Source organism: Musca vetustissima, unplaced genomic scaffold (assembly GCF_032173495.1).
Source record: "Musca vetustissima isolate MV318-11 ecotype Yass unplaced genomic scaffold, APGP_CSIRO_Mvet_v1 utg305062, whole genome shotgun sequence".
Classification (NCBI taxonomy): Eukaryota; Metazoa; Arthropoda; class Insecta; order Diptera; family Muscidae; genus Musca; species Musca vetustissima.
In genome coordinates, this window is record NW_026880628.1 from 8364 (window position 1) to 32326 (window position 23963).

A 23963-nucleotide genomic window follows, 5' to 3' on the forward strand; every position below is an offset into this window, starting at 1 on the left:
AAACATGGATTAACAAATAATAAAACACCACAACAAATAATTGTAAAATATTAAAAAATATACCGAAAGTATTAACAAAGAAAAGAGCACTCAAATAATATATGCTCCTTCTGGTTAATAAACACCAAATTCCATAACAAAGTCAAAACAAAAAAGTCATCAAATAATAATTGTGAAAAAACATATTTAAACAAGTTTCCAAAAAATTAAGAAGCCATTAAAAGAAAAGCAATTTCCCAACTCTAACTCGACGTTGAAATTTAAATGTAATGTGAATGATTTTTTGATTGCGCCTTTAACAAAACGAAATTCTAACTGAGAAAGAACACCACCACCACCCCCTCAACCCTTACAACCACCAAACGCCGTCCACAATTCCAACTTGGCCTAATCATCACTTTTGTTGATAACAAGCCATTGCCAACGTTGTGCGTGTGTCGTTACTTCATTCCCAACCAAAAAAACGAAAAGAAAAACAAAAATCGAACGTTGGAATCCTTTTCATCGTCAGTTTTGTTGTCGTTGTCGCCGCCGTTGTCGTTGCAGTAGTAGTTGTTGTTGTTCTTTACTTCAACTCAATTGTTTTCTTTTGCCTGCTACAGTATTCGGCCCATTTGTGGCCGATATTAAACGACCTTCAAAACGTTTTGTGTCGAAGCAATCCGCACCATGGGCTGCGCACAGAGTGCTGAGGAAAGGGCTGCAGCCGCCAGAAGTCGTTTGATTGAACGCAATCTGAAAGAGGATGGGATACAGGCAGCAAAGGATATTAAACTTTTGTTATTGGGTGAGTAAGTTATTAATGTGAAGACTCGAGGAGATAGAGAGAGCGAGAGAGGCAAGAGAGAACACATTCAATGGAATACACATAAAAACAAAAAAAGCAAACTCTTCTTAAACAGTATTTTGGAGAGTTGGGAGGGAAACTGAATTCCCTCTCTCCCACTCTCCGTTTTTTGTTCTCTCTTTTATGTTGTGCAAACTTCTCTTTATGTTAACTTAAATTATTTTCTAGTTTATTAAAGAGTAAATAAATGGGTCCATGATTGTGGAAATCTGGTGATGCTTATTTTTCGAAGAAACAAGTGATTTTTGTTGTCTACCCCCTCTCCTCCCATTTTTTCAATAAAAGTCTAAGACATTGATAATGACTTTGTTGTTGTTGCTGTGTTTTACTTTTTTCCTTTCTTTCTTCTCTGCTTGGTATTCAAAGAATTATCCTTTGGTTTCTTACAGTCTGCCTGTTTTTGATGTCAAGTGAAATTAGAAGTAGTTCCATTTTTTTCATTTCTTCCACTTGGTTCGACTTGTGGTTGATGATGGCTGGGAATTTTATTTTTCTTTGTCTTCTTCTTTCTTATTTGTTTTGAAAACATTGATGAGGAGGGGGAGAGGGAAACCACCAACAGTGTCAACATTTCAATTGCAACAGGAAAAAAATTGCTACATTGTTTTTTCTCTCTTTGTAATCATTGAAGATTATTTTTTTTTTTGTTTTAAACCATGAATGGTTTTGACATTTTAAAGATGAGAATTTAATATTTTCTTAGTAATACATTTTGAAATAATATTGAACTAGTCAATATTTTACAGACCTGGGAATGTTTAGAAGATATTATTTGTAAAGAATATTTTTTCAAGGCGTAGATTTTTTAAAGAATATTTTTTCAAGGCGTAGATTTTTTAAAGAATATTTTTTCAAGGCGTAGATTTTTTAAAGAATATTTTTTCAAGGCGTAGATTTTTTAAAGAATATTTTTTCAAGGCGTAGATTTTTTAAAGAATATTTTTTCAAGGCGTAGATTTTTTAAAGAATATTTTTTCAAGGCGTAGATTTCTTAAAGAATATTTTTTCAAGGCGTAGATTTTTTAAAGAATATTTTTTCAAGGCGTAGATTTTTTAAAGAATATTTTTTCAAGGCGTAGATTTTTTAAAGAATATTTTTTCAAGGCGTAGATTTTTTAAAGAATATTTTTTCAAGGCGTAGATTTTTTAAAGAATATTTTTTCAAGGCGTAGATTTTTTAAAGATTAATTTTTTAGGCCTATTCAAGGCGTCGATTTTTTAAAGAATATTTTTTTTAAGGCGTAGATTTTTTAAAGATTAATTTTTTCAAGGGTCTATTCAAGGCGTCGATTTTTTAAAGAATATTTTTTTAAGGCGTAGATTTTTTAAAGATTAATTTTTTAGGCCTATTCAAGGCGTCGATTTTTTAAAGAATATTTTTTTAAGGCGTAGATTTTTTAAAGATTAATTTTTTAGGCCTATTCAAGGCGTCGATTTTTTAAAGAATATTTTTTTAAGGCGTAGATTTTTTAAAGATTAATTGTTTAGGCCTATTCAAGGCGTAGATTTTTTGAAAGATTCCTTTTTAGGCCTATCCCAGGCGTAGATTTTTTAACAAATATTTGTCAAATCGTAGATTTTTTAAAGATTAAGTTTTTAGGCCTATTCAAGGCGTAGATTTCTTGAAAGATTCCTTTTTAGGCCTATCCCAGGCGTAAATTTTTTAACTAATATTTGTCAAGGCGTAGATTTTTTAAAGATTAATTTTTTAGGCCTATCCAAGGCACCGATGGTTTAAAGCTTCATTTTTCAAGCCTGTTCAAGACATAGATTTTCTAAAGATTATTTTCTTAAGGCCCATGGAAGGCGTAGATTAAAAAAAAATATTTGTTCAATGCTCATGGAAGGATTTTTAAAGAATATTTTCCGAGGCCTATCCAAGGCGATGAATTCTTACCATTAATAAATATTTATTTTTTTCAAGGCTTACACCTCGTAGATTTTTGCCAAGGCCTATCCATTGTTAATTTTTTTTAAGATATATTTCAAGCGTATAACTTGCCATGGCAGCGTATACGTGTTATTAATATTACACGTTGCATTCTACCTTTACAATCCATTAATATTATATTTTCCTTCGGATCGAAAGTATTACAACTCGTCTTTCATGTGGAAAATAATTTTCAAAATAATATTTTCCATCAAAAATCAGCCATTCCTCTTCTTTTTTCCCCTGTTTTCAATAACATTTCCCCATTTGGCGTATAATTTATATTAATTCAATCACCAGGTGGCGTATAAGTTCTTCAAAGCACGACATAGATAATACGCCACCTAGAAAATCAAAAATTTAATGTTGTATTATTTTAACATCAGTTTTAAATAAAATTAAATATTTTCGTTCTGGTTGTTGTTTTAAGATCCTTGCCTGTTATTATCCATCACTGATGTATTCACGTAGAATAACAGTAAATAAATAATTTCCACACATCATCCCACTCTCGTGTAATCATTTTAATGGCATCTGCATCAACAAATTCAATCATATGGAGATGATGATGATTATCGTCGTCATAATGATGGCGATAAGTGGAATGATGAGAAGAGCCGAACAAGTGGATGGTTAGACACAGACCGTCACACTCACAACAATGTATTTACAGCAAACATTCCACCCAAATCATCAGCATCATTTTCCTCACCAACGACGACCGACCTACTTATAAATAATTGACTAAGAACAATAAAAGCGATTTCTTCCACCCACCTCCTCACTCCTGCTTTATTATCCTACCAAAGCACTTCAAAATCTTATGATATGGCCTAAAGGAGCTTCTCATGCTCGTCGTGTTTATGAAAACAACAAGAAAACAAAAACAACTACAAAATAAATTAAATATTTTCTTTTATTTTTTTTCGGCCGGAATTGAGTGACGTTGTCTTATAGTATGTCCGTCCAAAGCAGACAAGTCAGTCTGTGCGGCCGACCAACTGAACGTCACTCTGCCCAAGTTAAAGATGAGTGGGTGTATTGGAAAAATTACATTTTGGCTGTTGTTTGCTTGCCAGTGATTCAGCAGAGAGTGGAAAAGGATAGTGGCAAGACACCCTGCGGCCATTCAAACAATGGGATGAAAAGAAACAAAAAAGAAACTACTACGACGTAGTAAGAATCTCATTAAATTTAGGCTCTATTGCCTTGCTGACAATGAAATACAGCAAAGCAGTATTATTGATGAAAACCATTGCCATTTTTACAATATGATTGTATTTTTCCTTTCTTCTTATTCTTTCTTGAGTATGGAATTATTATAAACAAATTATCCCTAACACGTTTTACAAAGAAATTAAAATACAATACAATTGTATTTCACGGATTATTTGTATAACAAAGAAAAATTCTTGTAAATTTTATTCGAAAATGCAAATGAGTTGTAGGTAATAAACAATTGTAATAGCAGAATGTGTTAAGTTACATGAATCATAAGTCCGTTTGGAATGATTTAATTTCTTTAAGTAATGGAAAATTCAGTGAAAAATGTAATGTGTTCAGAGTGGCGTATAAGTGTTATTAATAGAAAGTGTGTGCGGTGGCGTATGAATGTTGTGAATTGAGAAAAATAATTTATACGTTTGGTATTTCGTTGATTTTCATTTTAACATTTTTTTAAATGTTCATAATGAATTTATTAACTCTTCAAAATATTGATAATTTAAAGAAATTACAAATATCAAATAGTTAGATTTTTGAAAATAATATTTTTCAAAGCCTATCCCAGGTGTAGATGTTTTAATGAATAATTTCTGAGAGTGGATTTTTTAAATGACTATCGTGGATTTTCCATAAGATTCTCAAATGTATTTTTTTTAAATAATATTTTTTTTCTAGGCGTAGTTTTTCTTAGGAATATTTTTTGAAGGCTTGGATTTTCTTAATAATATTTTTTTAAGAGATTTTAGATTAGATTTTAGATTTTATATGCTACCAAGTTATAAATCTATTTTAAGTGCTACCAATTAAATCATACATTTTTTAAAGAATAATTTTCAAGGTCTGCCCATAGTTTTTAAAATTGAATTATTCCGATTTCAAATATAATAAAAGCATTATAATAAAAAAACATAGCGTATAATGTATATCGTACTTTAAATAACTTATACGACCCCAGGGAATTTTAATTTATATTAATTATAATCCCACAGTGGTCCACTAATTGAGATGTTTTATTGATAGCTAAGTTCTAATTTCTCTTTGAAAAACAACTCTAAAACTACTTTAGAAGTTCCAATATCAGATATTAGACATAAATTGAGCCTTCCCCAATGTTTATATAAATTATATTGGGGCGTATGATTGTTAAATACCAAAAATTAAGTATACGTTACTTTTATGTCTCCCTTTTCTATAAAAAAAAATATATTTTTAAGATTTGTTAAAAAAATATTTTAAAAAATTCAATAAAATATAAACCAGTGAGCGGAGCAGTATAGTCGGACTGGGCCGATCATATGATACCCTACACAACTACCACGAAAATCAAACTTTCTGCGGTTCTATTTTCTGAGCCTGGGCAATATTTCAAGATATTTGCAACCTTTTTACCGATTATAGATCAACAACTTCACTTTCTAACCCTGGCATATTTTCCAATTTTTTATCTTGATGTGAATTTTTACGCCGTAAAATAAAAAAGAATGTCACTTTAGGTTTTGGTTGGTTTGACCCTCGGAATATTAACCGATCATCATCTAAACAGCCGCTCTAAGTATTTGGCCAGATCCCCTTCACATTGTAAAATATGTGATGTTCTGCATATAATAATTGCCTCTAAAACGACCAGAAAATCTGACAAAATTAAAGTTTTCGGTTCATTGCACTCCCTAAATGAAATCTCAACTTCACCGAAAACTTGATCATAATCGGAAGTTCATGTACAATTTCAAAGCTATCAGCGCGACATTTCCGTCCTCTAATGGAGTAATAGTAATACTATGCACATAGTCACCTTTACCTAATTACGTTAACTCCCACATCCGAGTACATGCAGCCATAAGTTTGTTATCAATTTGAAGGTCAACAACTCCTCTTGGATATACTATCAACATCTCGGGTATATGTCCTTCAGGAGTAAGTATATACGCCCCAGAATAAACATTTTGTAATTTTTCACACAAAATCAGGGTTCATTTGACCTACTAAATATTGACCGATCTTTATCAAAACAGGTATGCTTATTCTTTGGCCCAATTCCCTTCTCCATGTAAAAATTCGAGATGTTTGGGCCATAATTGCGGCGTCTAGGACGACCAGAAAACCCGACAAAAATTAAGTATTTGGTCCATTTCATCCCCTAAACATCAACCGATCCTTACCAAAAACAATAGGGGTCTTCATTGGGCAGAACCCATCCTACATGCAAAATTTCTTGAAGATTGGTCCATAACTGTGGCCTGTATCGTATTTACTAATTATAATGGACAGACTGACGTACGGACGGACACACATGTCTTGATCGACTCAGCTAGCCGAGATATGACGACCAGTATATTTAAAGGTGGGTCTAGGACCAATATTTCGCGGCGTTACAAACTCTTGGGGCTGCACAAAGCTATAATGCCCTGACAACATAATGTATATCGCACTTTAAAGAATTTATACGCCCCCAGGGAATTTTAATTTATATTAATCATAACCCAATATGGTCCACTAATGTTCAAATTTCACATTAAAAAACAATTGTCAAAATTGTCAATTTATGTCTAATATCAGATAGTGGAACTTCTTCAGTTCCAATATCTGATATTAAGCATAAATTAAATCTGCCACAATTGCGTATAAGCAATATTAATATAAATTATATTATGACGTATGATTGTTATGTACCAAAAATTATGTATACGTTACCTTTTCTAAACAAATTTGTACCTATATTATAAGATTTGTTAAAAAAAATTCAAAAATTTCCATTAAAAAATTCTAGTTAAAAAAAATCTTTGAATCTTTATCTTTATCCTCCAAGAAATCCATCCCCTAGATAGTCCTTGAAAAATATCCCCCAAGAAATCCACCCCTTAGATAGTCCTTGAAAAATATCCCCCAAGAAATCCACCCCTTAGATAGTCCTTGAAAAATATCCCCCAAGAAATCCACCCCTTAGATAGTCCTTGAAAAATATCCCCCAAGAAATCCACCCCTTAGATAGTCCTTGAAAAAATATTCTTTAAGAAATCCACGCCTTAGATAGTGCTTGAAAAAATATTCTTTAAAAAATATGACCTCTTCGGCTAAAGGACGAATATTCTCTAGAGGCAAATAAATGTTGATCTATTTAGGATTTTAGTTAAGCTCCTGGGAAAACAATATGGTCTAAAAGTGTTTTTATTTATAAAAAACAACAACAGGTATTAATTTTTTTTTCTATACAAGTCAATAATTAATTTGTCCAACTTACAGCGCTAAACGGCGTATAAGTGTTATTAATTACCATGGCATCGATTCGTATAATTATTATGAACACTCACACACACACAAATCTGTGCAAAAAACATTAATCATACGATACGGTGTGTGGCACGCGTTAATAATTTGTAGCCATTCCTACCTCTGCTCTGCTACAAATTTGCCGAAAAGTCAATGGGCGATAAATGGCAAACTAACAAGGATAATAACAAAAACAACAAAAAATCGACAACAAAATGAAAACACTTTTTAATGAGATAGTTAAGGATAACTCTCATTAATCATGAGCCCAAAAAAAAAAAAAAGAAAAAAAACAAAAAACAGAAATTTTTCATTTTAAAAATTTTGTGTTAATACATTTTAGAATGGAAATTAATATCCCATGAAGAGAAAAAAAAATAGCGAATGATTTATTATAGCTTGATTTAGAAATTAGTTTTTTTCTTTTTTGCAAGTTTGAACTAATGATTTATTACACAATGATTTAGAAATTATTATTTTAAATTTTCTAAATTGCTGCAAAATTTTGTAAAACAGCGATTATTTATTTTTCGTAAAACCTGCAAAATTGCTATGATTTTTCCTATGGGGAAAATGTGGATTATTATTATTAAATCATGTGCCAATTTAGTTTTTCCAGATGATGTGAAAAGCAACATGAGTAGTATTGAGGGAAGAAATAATAATGTTTTTGTTTTGTATTTTTCGTTTTTTTTTCACTTTGGCACATTTCTTGCTGTGCTGTTTATTTAATCAAAAATACATTAAATTTAATTTAAAAATTTGTTTAAAAATAAAATATCATAATTTGATTATTTTTTTTACTTCAAAATTATTATTTTATTTCACAGAGAGGAGAGAGATATGAACAAAAAACGAATCTGAATTTGTTCCAGTTTTTTGACTGCTGTCAGTTTCATTTTTTGGCTTTTTTTTTTTTTTTTTGCTTAGCCACCCCTCACATTGAAATGTTTATTATTTTCTTATATTACTTTTTTTCGTTTTCATTTCAAACAATTTTTTTGTTTATAATTATTTCCCCCAAAATTTTTGAAAGAGCAAAAAAACAGAAAACTTTTAATGAAATGAAATATGTTTAAACAAATCAGTTCCTCTTAATGCATATACCCTCACACGAAAACCACAAAAACAACCTGAAAAGTGTAGTTCTCATGAAATCATTTATTTTTATTTCCATTTTTTTCAATTTTTGTTTCATTTTTTTTTATTTTTTCTCCAGCCATACTGAAATGTTTTCATTTCATTTTATTATTATTCGCTGGAAGCACCAAAAATCACCCACCCACAATTTGATTTGTAAATTGCTATTCATGGATACTTCATAGATTGTCAGACAAAAAGAAACCAATCATCAATTTTTACATCATTTGGTAGCCTTGGCAAAGTGAATTATTTCGATTTAATAGATGTTGAATATATTTTTGTAATGTTTTTTTTTCATTTCAAAAAAAGTGAGATTTTTATTAAATTTTCGTGTTTCGAAAAACATAAATGGTCATATGGAGCGTATAAGTAATATTAATACCAGATAGTTGAGTGGCGTATGATTTATTTTAAATATGCTATTTATAATATGGGGTAAATAATATTAAAAAAAATATGAAAACTAAAATAAAAATTGCCAATATTTGGAAGAATTTATGTTAAAAATTCTGAATATTAATACATAGTATTTGTATTAATATTAGGATCGATTGAAGGGAAGGATCAAGATTCGATTGAAGGGAAAATAGAAATAAATAAAATAAAAAATTAATATTCGGGATAAAGATACACTTATCCTGCCTTTTTATACTATTATGGTTTACATAGCATGCTGTTAAGTGTCGGGATGGATCCACTTTTTTTAATAATTTTTCAAAATAATAATTTTCCAAAATTGCCATCTTCAGATCTTATTGAATTTTTGTTGTTCGAAAAAGATACATGATTATATGGAGCGTATAAGTAATATTAATACAAGATAGCGGGGTGGCGTATGATTTATTTTAAATATGATACCCTACACAACTTCCACGAAAATCTAACTTTGTGTGGTTCTATATTCTGAACTTGGGCAATATTTCGCGATATTTTAACCCTCTTGACCCACTAGTCTAATTTCTTGTCCAGATTCCTTTGAGCGTGGATTGTGTTGTGATGTTCGGCTTTCAATTGTGGCCTATAGATCGACTCAAAAAAAACACACAAAAAATTAAGTTTTCGGTCCACCTCATCCCAATATTATTATGTGATCATCGCCGAAAATTAAATGCAATGTCCTTGACCATACCTTGATCCTCATGGAAAATTTCAAAGCGATCAAAGCTATATTTTCGCCCTCTAGTGTGGTAATGGGGTACTAAATAATATATGAATACGTAAGCACCTGTAAATATTTAAGTGTAACTCCCACATCCGAGTACACACGACAACATAATTAGTGTAAATTTAAAGGCCAACCACTACTCTTGTTTATATGTTTTTTATGTTAATCATAGACCTAAAGTTTTTTTTGTAGTATATTTTTTCCAAGCATGGATTTTTTAAAGAATATTTTTTCAAGGCTTATCAAATGGTTCGATTTTTGAAAATAATATTTTTCAAAGCATATACCAGTTGTATGCTTTTTAAAAGAAGAATTTCTAAGGGCGGATTTTTGAAATGACTACCCAAACGTGGATTTTCCAAAAGCTTCTGAAATGTAGATTTTTTAAATAATATTTTTCAATACTTAGATTATCCACTACTCTTGGATATAATATCAACTTCTGGGTTCTATGTCCTTCGGGAGTAAATATATACGCTATAGAATACAAATTTTGTCATTTTTTCACAAAAAAAAAAATCAGGGTCCATTTGATCCTCTAAATATTGACCGATCTTTATCATAACAGGCATGCTTATTCTTTGGCTCGATCCTATTCTCCATGTACAATTTCGCGATGTTTGGGCCATAATTGTGGCCTCTACAGAGACCAGAAAAACCGACAAAAATTTAGTATTTGGTCCATTTCATCCCCTAAATATTATCCGATCTTTATCAGTGGCCAGAACCCATCCTACATGCAAAATTTCGTGAAGATTGATCCATAACTGTGGCCTGTATCGTGTTTACAAATTATAATGGGCAGACGGACGGACGGACACAGATGTCTAGATCGACTCAGCTAGTCGAGAGATGACGATCTACCGATCGTCATTAAAGGTGGGTCTAAGATCAATATTTCGCGGCGTTACAAACTCTTGGGGCTGCACAAAGCTTTAATACCCTGACAACATAGTTGTGTAGGGTATAAAAATGTTAAAAATTTTAACAATATTTGGAATTTCATAATTTTTTTGAAAACTTCAAAAGCGATTGCAATTTTTAAATTTGATCAATTTATATTGAAAAGATAACATTATAATGCTAATATTTTTATAGACTATATTTTTGAAAAAAAAAAAAATCCCTGTCTGTAAATCACAGTAGAAGTGCTATCAATTCTAAACATCATCTTCTATAAACAAAAATAAATAGAGGCTTAAATCCACTTCAGATGAAATGTATCCCAAATCCCCTGAAATTTTAATAGTCAACCTCGACATCAAATTCAACACAAGAGGTTACCACAAAATAGTTGTAGCAGAAAATAGCGCCACCCAAAGGTAAATGGCATCACTAAATTAGCATGGACTCCAACCATAGCACAAACTCCTTCAAGGAGGTGTTATATCTAGGCAACAATAGATGGCAGCCCCACCACCTAGGGCAGGCTACAGCTTATCCCCCAGTTACTTAGCTGGAATTAAAAACAACAAAGACGATGCTTTGTGATAGCCCTACGCTCCCAAAATGGGTGCGGGACAACAAAAAAAGGTATTCTTTGAAAATTCTATTGAATTATATATACATATTTTAATGTATATATAATTTTGAGTTCCTACATCTAGACCACATCCGCATAGACAAATTTAAAACAAAAAACCTCACGATAGTCCAATTTTTTAATGAGTTACAGAGCTATATTTGGATGGGTACAAATGTACCACGGTTATTGATCTACGTAGGTAATAACTTTAAAAAATTGTAAAAATTATATATATGGAAAATATATATAATTTTTTTCTTCGAGTATGTGTGAAAATACCTCAAGAATGATTCCTCAAAATTTGATCTAAAAATCTCCATTATTAAAAATTTTACAGCATTTTTATTCAAAAAAAGGTACAAATGTACCCGGTTATTGACCGTAGGGTTAATATTCCCATACTTTGGATTTTGGGACGTATGACTAATATTAATCCTAATATCACTATGATGATATTGATTTGTGATCAAATACAAAAATTTTATCATACGCATCTAAGAAATACAAATGGTATAATCCGCGTTTCTTAGATTTTTTTTAATTCTTTTAAAATCGTATTTATGAAAATTTGTATATTGAAATTAATTAGAAATGACGTTGGCCATTTTTCCTTTTGTTTTTTTTTTTTTTATTTCTCAGAATTGTGGCAATTCTGAAAAATTCAGGTATTAACAGTCGAAAAGGTGAATGTATTTTTTATGTGAAAAAAATTTCAGCGCACAACAAGAAAAAAATCACAAAATTAAATCATACTTTTTCATTGTTGCCGTTTTGTTCACTTTTTATAAAAAAAACAACACATTTTGGCAGCGGTAAATAATGACATTATTTTTTTGTTGTATTTTTTTTCATAAATTATCAAGTCTTTCCCATGTGCCATTGTTAACATGATATTGTATTGTTTTTATTATTTTTTGTAAAGTAAGAAATATGATTATTATTACATTTGCAAAAAAAATTATCACACACATATATGTATGCATTTATGGTATGATACTTACATACATATGTTGTTCATTATGATGGATGTATAAATGTCTTTGTTTTCACTTTTTCTTTCAATTTTTTTGGTTTGTTTCTTGTTTGGGTTGTTAACACAGATTTGTACTTAAGATTTTTTTTCTTCCGATTTTTTTGTGGAAACACAGAAAAAATTGTTTCATTTGCTTCTTCTTCTTTACAGCAAAATGTTTTACATTCAAAGTAGATGCTGATGAAGACGGCAACGTCATCTTCTGACGACGATGCCTAGACATTGTACTTAGGATTTTGGTGTACGTATCTCAATTTCGTCGAGACGCCATATGTGTATACATATATGTGATGCGATGCTACACACACACTCACACACAAGTATTTTTTTTTTACTTTTTTTTGGCACTTCAAAAGCCATTAGGCCACACCACTTCATCACACCAAAACACAAACAACAACAAAAAACATCATCAGCATCTTTACGCTTCTAAGATGTTCGTTCGTTCATTCAGACGCACTGAACCAGCCAACCAACCAACCGACCGCGTCCAAGCATAGAACATATGCTGATGTTCGTTCGTTGGCTTGTTCATTCGGTGTTGTTCCATTCATTTTTTCTTTGGTTAGGCACAAGCCAAGGCATTCTGCCAACCAAACAGCCACTCTGCCAGCCAGCCATTCACTCATGAAAATAAAAGTGTTAACAGAAATTTAATGTCTCCTGATGTTGTTGTTGTTTTAAATGTTTTTATTTCGAAGGAAACATTAAAATGAGAAGTAATAGAAACTGTTAATTGGGGAGCCAGGGTGAAGGGTAGTGTACATTTTTTAGTGTACAAAAAAATAATCTTAGATTCCAAAAGGGAACTTCTGGGAGCAGAAAGTCACCTAAAATGTTTTTACGAAACATTATCTTCTAAAGACAATGAGGTATTTTACAGGCTGGCGATTTTTTGGACTTCTATTTAGTTAGCCTTGATGAAATCTTATAGAAATTTGGAGATCATTCCGTCATTTGAAATAATTCCGAGATTTCTTTAATAGGCAGGATATTTCATATATGTCGTGCATGGACAAAGGATCTTTAAGAGGTCCTCGAAGGTCTTCTACGCCGCTTATTTACAGAAATATCATTTGGGCGAACTTTTATGGTCTTTCGGCCTTTTTGCCTAGAAAATTTTCTCGAAACCCATTATAGGTCCTTTTCCAGATCCTCTGTATTCAAATAAGCCTACAAGAGCTATCGGTATTTTTTATTAATTCAGACGTTTTTATAAAAAAAAATAAAACAAATGTAGAAAATGCCACTGAGGCCTATAAAAACTTATAGAACATTTTTAGTAGGCGTATGCCTTCGAGGATTATAAAATTTATATGGAAAACATTTTTGTAGACCCCCGATGCCTATAAAATTTAATTTTTTTATTCTTCGGAGCCCACGAAACGTCACCGAGGGATCTAAATTTTTTTAGAAAAATTTTCATTGGCCCCCGATGATTCTTCAATTTAAGACAAAAACTTTTATAGGCCTGTATAGAAAATTTTTCATAGGTCTCCAAGGGCTTATGAAATTTTGCAGAAAATTGTTCAAAAGCCTACGAGGCCTATATATTCTTATAGAAAATTTGTCATAGGCCTCCGAGGCCTTTAAACTGTTACAGAAAAATGTTCAATGGCCTCCGAGGCCTATAGAATCTTAACGAATTTTTTTCATAGACCTCCGAGACCTATACAATTTCATTGGCCTCCCTGAAAAATTTTCAATGGCCTCCGAGGCCTATAACAAAAAATTCCCTTGGCCTCCGAAGCAAATAACATTTTATAAACAGGTCTTCTTCCTATGTAAGAGCTGCTGGTATTCTTCTTCCTATAGGAGAGAGCTGCATGTATTCTTTTTCCGATAGGAGAGCTGCATGTAATTTTCTTCCTATAGGAAAGCTGGATGTATTTTTCTTCATATAAGAGAACTATAGGTATTATTCTTACTGTTGAAGAGCTGCATGTATTTTTCTTCCTATGGAAGAGCTGCAGGTATTATTCTTCCTTTGGAAGAGCATACAAAATTCTATAAGGAACTTTTTAATAGGTCTCCTCCGAGGCCTATACATTTCTAAAAAACATTTTCATAGGACTCCCAGGCCTTTAACATTTTATAACATGTTTTCATATCCTTCCGATGCCTAAAAAAATTTTATAAAAAACTTGTCATAGACCTCATGCCCTTTAAAAATTTTTTAAATGTTTTTTAGACCCCCGAAGCATAGAAATTGTCCTTCCTGACCTAAAAAATGTATAGAAAAATTTTCAATGGCTTCCTAAAAAATGTTGTAGAAAACTTTTCATAGGCCTTCGAGGTTAATAAAATTTTATAGACCCTTTTTTCATAGACCTAGAAAAATTTTCATTCGCCTTCAAGGCACACAAAATTCTATCAGAAAATCTTTGTAGTCCTTCGATGACTAACATATGTTATAAAAAATTGTTTATAGTCCTCCGAGACCTATAAAATTTTATAGAAAATTGTTTATAGTCCTCCGAGACCAATAAAATTTTATTATTATTATTCACATTTGTATTTCATTTGTAGAAATTATTTCCGATGCCTAAGAAATGTTTAAGAAAAGTTTTCATAGACGGCTGAGGGTTACAATATTGTATAGAAAAGTTTTCGCAGAACTCTGAGGTCTATAAAATTCTATAGATTTTCTTTTCGTAAACCTCTGGAATCTACATATCTCTATAAAAAATAAATTTTTTCGTTGACCTACGAGGCTTGTAAAATTTTACTGTAAATTTACTCGGTGGTATAGAACAATTTTTAGGGTCTACATCTAAGATTTACAAAAATCAATAAAAAGTTTTTCGCAGACCTATAAAGACTATAAAATATATATTTTGTAGATGTAATGGTATCCATCTATAGGACCTTCTAAAGGTCTTCTATGGTCCTTCTACATATCACCTATCGAGAAACAAATTTATTTAGAATTCTCTTACATAGACATAAGCCCGTCAAGGTGCATTTTATCGGCAAATTAGCTTAAAAACAATCTTAGACCATTGTGGAGATCCTTTTCTTTTGATCTCTGCAGGCTAAACACTCACCAGGCATTTAAATTTGTTATAAACATTTATCGCAAACCTCTGATCCCAATTTAAAATGTTTACAGAATCTGTAGGTCCTAGAGCAATTTGGATGTGCTTGGAATTTTTACAGACACTATTTTCTAGACGTCTCAGACGCCTAGTTTTATAGTTAATATTTTGTATGTCTCTGAAGTCTACACATTATAATAGAAATACGTTTGAATAGCCTTTTAAGAGCAACACAAAAATTGACCGAAAATTATTGTTTGGTCTCTGATACCGATATAATTTTAACAAGATACTTTCATGGCTTTCTGAAACCTTGAAATGTCCATGAAAAGTTTTTCTAAGGTCCTTAAGGTATATAATTTCCATAAAAAATAGTTCGAAAAGGTTTCGTTGCTCAAATCATATTTTGTTTTATTTTTATGGAACGTATGATTATTATTTATAAATATATAACCGCCTATTAATTATACGCCACCACTAATATTGTAATTAATAACAATCATACGTCACCGGTTACGAAGTTGAAAAATTCAATTTTCCAATGATTAGGGTTGAGTTTCTATTTTGTGGAATTTTCGAAAATTAATAGGCCTTCTTAAATGCACTTTAATTTATTTCTAATTGTATATTAATTATTTTTCAATATTTTAGTCGAATTTCTCATAATGAAAACTTTTCGGCAAACAAATGAAGAAATTTGTCTAGTTTCTAATATTTACTTTATTCAAGTTCTGAATTTTTCCCCTCCAATTTAATTCCACGAAATTAAACAATTACTAATAAATTCATTTAAATTTTGTTCTTTTCTATTTCCAGGTGCTGGTGAATCGGGCAAAAGTACAATTGTTAAACAAATGAAAATTATCCACGAAAGTGGGTTCACTCCTGAGGATTTCAAACAGTATAGACCGGTTGTTTACAGCAACACAATACAATCATTAGTTGCAATACTTAGAGCAATGCCAAATCTTAGTATTCAGTTTAGTAATAATGAAAGAGAGGTAAGTACGCACAAACACAAACACATACATATTTTTTCTTTTCTTTGCTCTTCTCCATCCCTACTTATTCATTTTCTTCTTGAAAACATATTTTTCTTTTCCTTATTTGTTTTTTCTTCCACTTTGAAAGTATGCCAAGTTTATGCAAAAATAAAAAAAAACCCAAACACTTATGCTCTAATAATATTGTGTAAAAAGTAATACTAGGTCAATGGAACGGCGCACAAAAAAAAAATGAGGGCGGTGTTCTATTTTAATTCTTTTATTTATTTTTCTCAAAATAAATAAAAATGACAAATTGTTATGGTGATGGGAAATTGTGGCGATTTTTCATTTTTTGGAGTGAATTTTATTTAAAAAATAGGTTTTTACTTTCGATTTTTTGACAAATTAGGCAAAATTAAAGAAAATCCTCGGGGACGGATGATTATTATTAATTACAGAAGAGTGTGGGGGGCGTATGTTTATTATTTATAGGAGGGTATTTAAATTCGTCATACGTCTTATCTTCGGTTTCAGGGGTCTAAAGGAGCTATATAAACAAAAATTTTATAGGTTTTCGATGTCTATAACTTTGTATAGAAATTTTGTCAATGACCTGACATTTTACAGAAATTTGTATAGACATCCGAGGCATATAAAATCTTTTAGATTTTTTAAACCACTTATTCCTGTAATATTTTTTAAGAAATTTGTTCATAAGTTCATAAGTTTCCTAGGCCTATAACTTTTTTTGCCAACCAAGAAAAATATTCATAAGCCTCCGAGGGCAGTAGAATTTTATAACCAAACTTTCATGGGTCTCAGAGGCCAATCAAATCTTATAGAAAATGTTAATGGGGGCATTCGAGGTTTATACAATTTAAGGCTTATTAAACATTATAGAAAACATTTTTAAGCCTCCGAGGTCTATAAAATTTTATTGAAAAATTTTCATAGAGCTCTGATGCCATAACATTTTATAGAAACATTTTCGAAGGCTTCAGAGGCCTATAGCCTAGCCCTCCTAAGTCTATAGAATTATATAGAGAACTTTTCATAGGCCTCCTAGAACTATAACATTTTATAGAAAAATGTCCATAGGCTATTGAGGCCTATAAAATTGTTGATAATCATTTTCATTGCCTCCGAGGCCTATAAAATTTTATGGAAATATTTTCGTAGGTCTCTCCAATGCCTATAAAATTTTTCATAGGCCTTTGCGGTCTATGAGACCTTTACATTTGTATACAAAAATATTCCTATCCTTCCGAGGTTAATTTCCTCCAAGGTTAATTTTATAGAAACAATTAATTAGGCAACTGAGGCCTATACAATTTTATGGGCAATCGTTCATAGACCTCTGGGGCCTACATAATTTCATAAAAAAAGGCTCATAGGCCTTTTGGGGCCTATACAATTTTAAATATAATTTGCCATAGGCCTCTGAGACCTATACAGTTTTGGAGATAGAGGTCTATAAGATATTCGAGAACAAAATCCTAAATCTACGAGGCTTATAACAATTTTCATAGGCCTCCAAAACCTATACAATTTTATACAAAATTCCTTATAGGCTTCCGAGACTTTAAAATTATTATATTTTTTTCATAGGCCTCTAAGACCTTTAACATTGTATAGAAAAATGTTCATAGACCTCCAAGACCTATAAAATTATATCAAAATTTTTTCATAGGCCTATACAAAGTCATAGAAAATTTTTCATAGGCCTATACTATTTTATAGAAAATTTGCGATAGACTTCTATCACGAATTTCTATAAATTTTGATAGGAAGTTTGTCATGGAACTTCGAAGCCTATAGCATTTTATAGAAAATGTTTCATAGGCATCCGAGGCCTATGTAATGTCAAAGAGAATTGTTCGTTCATAGGCTATACAATTGTATGGCAATTTTTTTATAGGCCTTCGATGCCAATGACATTTTATAGAATATTTTCATAGCCTCCGATTTTATAGAAATGTTTCATAGTCCTACGAGGCCTACAAAATGTTATAGACATTTTTCCATAGGCCTCCGAGGCATATACAATTTTATTGAAATATTTTCATACGCCTGCGAGGTCTTTGATTTTTTGTAGAAAAATGTTCATAGGTGTCAACAAAACTCCGAGGGCGGCAATACTTTGTGTAGTCCTATTTCTTATCTCAGAACCCCACGTTCTTTTCCTCATCCGATGTTTTTATTTATTTATTTTTTCAAATAATGAATCCCTTTGTTTCTCTCTTTCCAGAATGATTCCAAAATGGTATTCGATGTGTGTTCACGCATGCACGACACTGAACCCTTCTCAGAGGAACTTTTAGCTGCCATGAAACGGCTATGGCAAGATGCCGGTGTTCAAGAGTGCTTCTCGCGTAGCAACGAATATCAATTAAACGATTCAGCTAAATAGTAAGTAGTCGTAACATATTACAACAAATACCACAACAACAACAATTTACATAATTTGCATTTACAAACCCATTTACACCTTGACTGGTGTGGCTTCCCATTCCACACAATATTATTGGGTCAAGGTGATCCGAGATTTTTGTCTTGGTGATAATTTATTCAAAACATTTCGGTTTCTTTGTATTTTTGGCGGAGATAAAAGTTTAAATCTTTTGTTTCAAACTTTTGTATTGAGAGTAATAAAAAAAAATTTTGAAAATGGGCCTATAACATTTTGTTTAGTTTTGTTGTAAAAAATACAACAACAACATAGAAATAGTTGTAAATAATCGATAATTGGGAAACGAGTTTTTATGTTGAAAAGAAAAAATTTAAATAATTGAAAATATTACAGATATTTTGCGAGAAAAATTTAATCAGACTTTGGAGGTTATAAAACTGTATATATAACTTTTTATAGCCCTCAGTACCCTTAACTATTGTACAATAGCCTCCGAGAACTTTTTTAGCTTTTTCTTGCTTTTATAAATTTGTCACGATATGCTCAGAGACCTATCATAATCCACACCATAATGTGCTACAGGGTATATATAGCTATCAGGGTATTTCCAAAGCCCTTCGAGAACCATAAGAATTTGTTCGTGTGTCACTTAAGCCCATAGGCCTCCGAAGCCTCTAATAATTCATAGATCTACGCAGCCTACAAACTTTGATAGAAAAATGTTCATATGGAAATTTTTTCTATGAAATTGTGTAGGCCTCGGAGGACCACGAAAAATATTCAATATAAAATAAAAGTATTGTAAAGAATTTTTCATAGGTATCGAGGTCTAGAACATTTTCAATAGTCCCTGCGTCATAAATTTTTTTTTACTAAATTTTTTTAAAGGACCATTTTTCATTGACCTCTCAGCTTTACACAATTTTGCAGAAATTTTTTCATAGCACTCTGAGGTCTTTAAAATTTAATATTTAAGCATTCAGCATATTTAAGCATTTTCAAAGATCTCTGAGGCATATCATTATTTGTATAGGCCTCCGAGGCCCATATCTTTCATAGGCTTTACAATTTTTTCATAGTCCTCCGATTCCTATAAACTTTTAGCCTGCAACCCTTGTTCTATTTTACAGAAGATATTTCATAGGTCCCCGAGACCTATAACATTTTATAAACAATTGTTTATAGACCTCCGAGATCTATACAATTTGATTGAAAGTTTTTCGGACATCCGCAGGGCCTAAAACTTTTTAGAGAATATTTTTCATGGTCCAAAAAAAAAAAAAAAAATACAATATATATATTTTTTAGGGGAGGCCTGAGGCCTGTATAACTCTGTATAATTTTTTTCAAGGCCTATAAAAAACCAGTAAGGAAAGTAGTAAAGTCGAAGGAGACCGACTACATGATACCCTTCACCACTTTCGATATATTCAACAGTTGAATCCTAATAGACGTCGCATTTTTAAAGGACCACTAAAGTGAAATTTGATCCATAAACATGTCATTCTGCAACCGATACTAAATTTTTCATTTGGTATAGAAGCTATATCTAAATATGAACCAATTTTCACGAAACTTAACACACACCATTTTAGACCTAATTCATTACGCTGCGCCAAATTTGGTGCAAACCGAAAGATACATAGGGTCTTTGGTACACCATTTACATTAAATCGGACGAAAATATATATGGGAGCTATATCTAAATCTCAACCGATTTTCAGGAAACTTAACACACATTATTCTAGATCAAATTCATTACGCTGTGCCAAATTTCGTGCAAATCGATGGATATATAGGGACTTTGGTGCACCATTTACATTAAATCGGACGAAAATATATATGGGAGCTATATCGAAATCTGAATCGATTTTTAAGAAATTCAACACATGTCTTTCTACACTTAATTCAGTACGCTATGCCAAATTTCGTGCAAATCGAAAGAGATATAGGGACTTTGGCGCACCATTTACATTCAATCAGACGAAAATATATATGGGAGCTATATCTAAATCGGAATCGATTTTCAGGAAACTTAAGACACATCACTCTAGACCTAATTCATTACGTTGTGCCAAATTTCGTGCAAATCGAAAGATATATAGGGACTTTGGTGCATCATTTACATTAAATCGGACGAAAATATATATGGGAGCTATATCTAAATCTGAACCGATTTTCAGGAAACTTAACACACACTATTCTAGACCTAATTCATTACACTGTGCCAAATTTAGTGCAAATCGAAAGAGCACCATTTACATTAAATCGGACGAAAATATATGTGGGAGCTATATCTAAATCTTAACCGATTTTTCCCAATTTCAATAGGGTTTGTCTTTGGGCCAAATAAGTGACCTCTGCCCAATTTCATTCAAATCAGATCATAAATGCGACCTGTACTTTGTTCACAAAAATACATGGACGGACAGACGGACATGCGTAAATCGACTCAGAAAGTGGTTCTATGCATATTCTCATAAGGAACCGTGTCTCTATCTCGTTTCTTTTGGCCTGTTACAAACATATGCACAAAGACATAATACCCTGTACCACCACAGTGTGGCGAAGGGTATCAAAATAGAAAATGCCTCTAGGGCCTATAAAATGTCAAAGAAAATAATTCGTAGGCCCCGACGACAATAAAATGTTATAGAAAATTAGGCATTGAAGCGGATCAACTCTAGTATTATTCATATTTTATTTGCTATAGTATAAACACATACTTTTTATTAATCATTTGAATACAACTATTATTTAAATATTTGAAATTAACGGTTAACCATGTAAATATTTTGTAAACAGTACCAAAACCTACATCACTGACCTTACTACCTTTTTATACAACCAATACTAGATAAGAATCTTGCTTCTCATAAGTAGTACCTAAGCTCAATCTAATTTCAATAAAATCAGCTACACTCCGAGTCCTGGACCCCCCGACTCTAATTCGTTTAAGCTAACACTGAAGGCTTAAGATCATTACCCACTCTTGCCAAGTAGATGGACTAGATCATAAGCTGGAAGTAGTTCCTAACCAATGAGTAGCCAAAATTATTGTAAATTTTGTTGTTTCGAGGCTTGCGCCCAACGTGGGGCAAGCCTCATTGAAACCCAAAGAGCTTTCTTTATTGGCGCCCAACTCAGTGGCCATGAACTACGACCTATAAGTAAAAGCCGAGGACAACATCAACAAGTCAGACGGCCTTCTTTAGCCTCCTATTTTTAGATAATTTGTTCATATACCTCTGAGGCCTATTATAAATTTATACCATCTTCTTAATTTATTTAATTATTTTATTTATTTATTTCATATATAATTAATATTTGGTTGTATAGAAAAAAAAATACAATTACAAAAATTTTTATAAAATATTTAAATAGCATTTTTTTATAAAAACTTATAAATTAATAACAAAAAAATAATACTTATTAATTATATTTACACATTATTTAAAAAAAAATTGTCTCTATATGTATATACACACATATACACATGTCTCTTTCCCAATCATTTTCTCGATTCTGGCATCCAAATATTCGCTTAGGTCGGTTACTCATCTCTGACAGTTAATTTAAAATTCAACGGTGATTCGGGAATATAGGTTGAGTTGACTTTATACTCCAGTTCGCCATGATTGTATTCGACTTTGTATTTGCGGAAGATCTGCAAGAAAAAAATAAACAAATGAATGGTTTATAGGCAAAAAATAGAGGCAAATAGAAAAAAAAACAAAGGCAACCATGGAAAAAACAACAAAACTTAGGCAGACTGAATGCAGCCTCCCTCCCGAGCTGCTTGGTTGCCTGCCTGACGGGTTAGATTTTGCTCGGCCAATGTTTGTTAACATCTTCTTCTTCATCTCCATCATCGTTGTTGTCAAGAATTTCAATTTCCCCTTTACCAAACACACACACACACGAAAAAGTGAATGTCTGCTGAAGGATACAACAACTTGGTAACGACGCCCTGCTGCTGAAGATGATGTGTAAAGTGTAGTGACTTGTAAGTGAATGGCAGTAAAAAAAACTAGGCTTAGAGGTACTTTAACCAGCCTAACTGGCAATCTGCCTCCTCCTTTAGCCTCCTTTTGCCATATGGATGTTTTTTCTTGTTTACCAATTCGCCCCCTCTCTTTTTGTTGTTTGTGCCAAATGTACTTACCTTTGCCAACAGAGTATGTAATTCGATTTCCGCAAAACGTCGTCCGACACACATGCGACGCCCATAACCAAATGGTAAACTAACAAAGGGATGTATTTTGTGGCCATCATGATGTGGACATCTATTTGCATTTGGATTAACATCTGTGTGGAAGAAGAGAGAAAAAACAAGTCAATGGAAAAAATTGCTATGTCAATTTGTTTCTCCACCCCGAACATAATGTGGGTGGGAGTAGGGAGGTGGTAGGGACTTCCTTTGAAAAAATGCAGAAATACTCAAATATGGTCCTATGTAATGGAATATGGCCTCTTACGGATAATTTTCCTATTTCCTTGTAGCCTACAAGAGTCCTTCAAAAACAATTTTTAATTAAACTCTCCTTTTGTACATGAGGCTGCTAAGAGGTCTTCTTGTTTCCGGAAATCCGATTCTATTAATTGAACATTTTCTGGTAAATTCAAATTGCTTTGGTTTTTGTTGTAACGAAAAAGAAGTTAATTATGAAGGAGGACCTCCCACTCGGCACTCAATAATTTTTTGAGATATGATAATACCCTGAAAACTGAATGGAAAGGAAATTCCCTGGCTTCGTTTCAATTATGCAGAATTTCACAAAATAAAGCTTTCTAAATATTCTCCAAGTATGAGATTTTTTTCTCTGGAAGCTCCAAAGCATTATTTTCCTACCCACCACCCTTCCCAATTTTCAGACCAACAGATGAGTATATTACTCCGGAAAATTGACCTAAGTTTGTTTCCCCCCACTCTACTTACTCTGTTGATTTGCTGTTGTTTCATTCTGTTTAAGCCAACGTTCCGGTTGAAATGCTTTCGGTTCTGGAAAATATGCTGGATCATTTGACACAACCAAATGGGGAAATATGACATTTGTCTGCAAAACACAAAAACAACAACAACGAAAAATAGAAATGAAATTAAATCCTGCTTTTCTTCTCTTCAATTGAAAACAAGATTTGTTTTCAAATTGGAAAACTTACACCCTTTGGTATATGATAGCCATTGATAATGGCATCCGATTGTAGGCTACGACCATTGGCAATGACAACGGGATACATTCTGAAAGACCAAAAAAAAAAAAAAAAACAAAAAGAAGAAATAATTAAATAGGAGAAAAGTTATTGCATAGACCTCAGAGGCCTTAAAAATCTTATACAATTTTTTCATAGACCTCCGGGGCCTCCTATCACATTTTATAGACAATTTTCCTGA

General features: G+C 32.0%; 2 protein-coding genes across 2 annotated transcripts; one reads left to right on the forward strand and one right to left on the reverse strand.

Annotated features, from left to right (window-relative positions):
* The first annotated feature begins 601 nt into the window (after window positions 1-601).
* On the forward strand, window positions 602-18590 carry LOC133326361 (G protein alpha o subunit-like). The gene is made up of 3 exons (XM_061535012.1): window positions 602-787; window positions 15989-16173; window positions 18407-18590. Exons 1-3 carry the CDS (start codon window positions 670-672, stop codon window positions 18566-18568), a joined length of 465 nt encoding a protein of 154 aa, XP_061390996.1. The 5' UTR covers window positions 602-669; the 3' UTR covers window positions 18569-18590.
* Window positions 18591-22121: 3531 nt separating this feature from the next.
* On the reverse strand, window positions 22122-23811 carry LOC133326362 (probable cytochrome P450 49a1). The gene is made up of 4 exons (XM_061535014.1): window positions 23732-23811; window positions 23504-23625; window positions 22734-22854; window positions 22122-22235 (listed from the first exon to the last, which is right to left on the reverse strand). Exons 1-4 carry the CDS (start codon window positions 23807-23809, stop codon window positions 22122-22124), a joined length of 435 nt encoding a protein of 144 aa, XP_061390998.1. The 5' UTR covers window positions 23810-23811.
* Window positions 23812-23963: the final 152 nt, after the last annotated feature.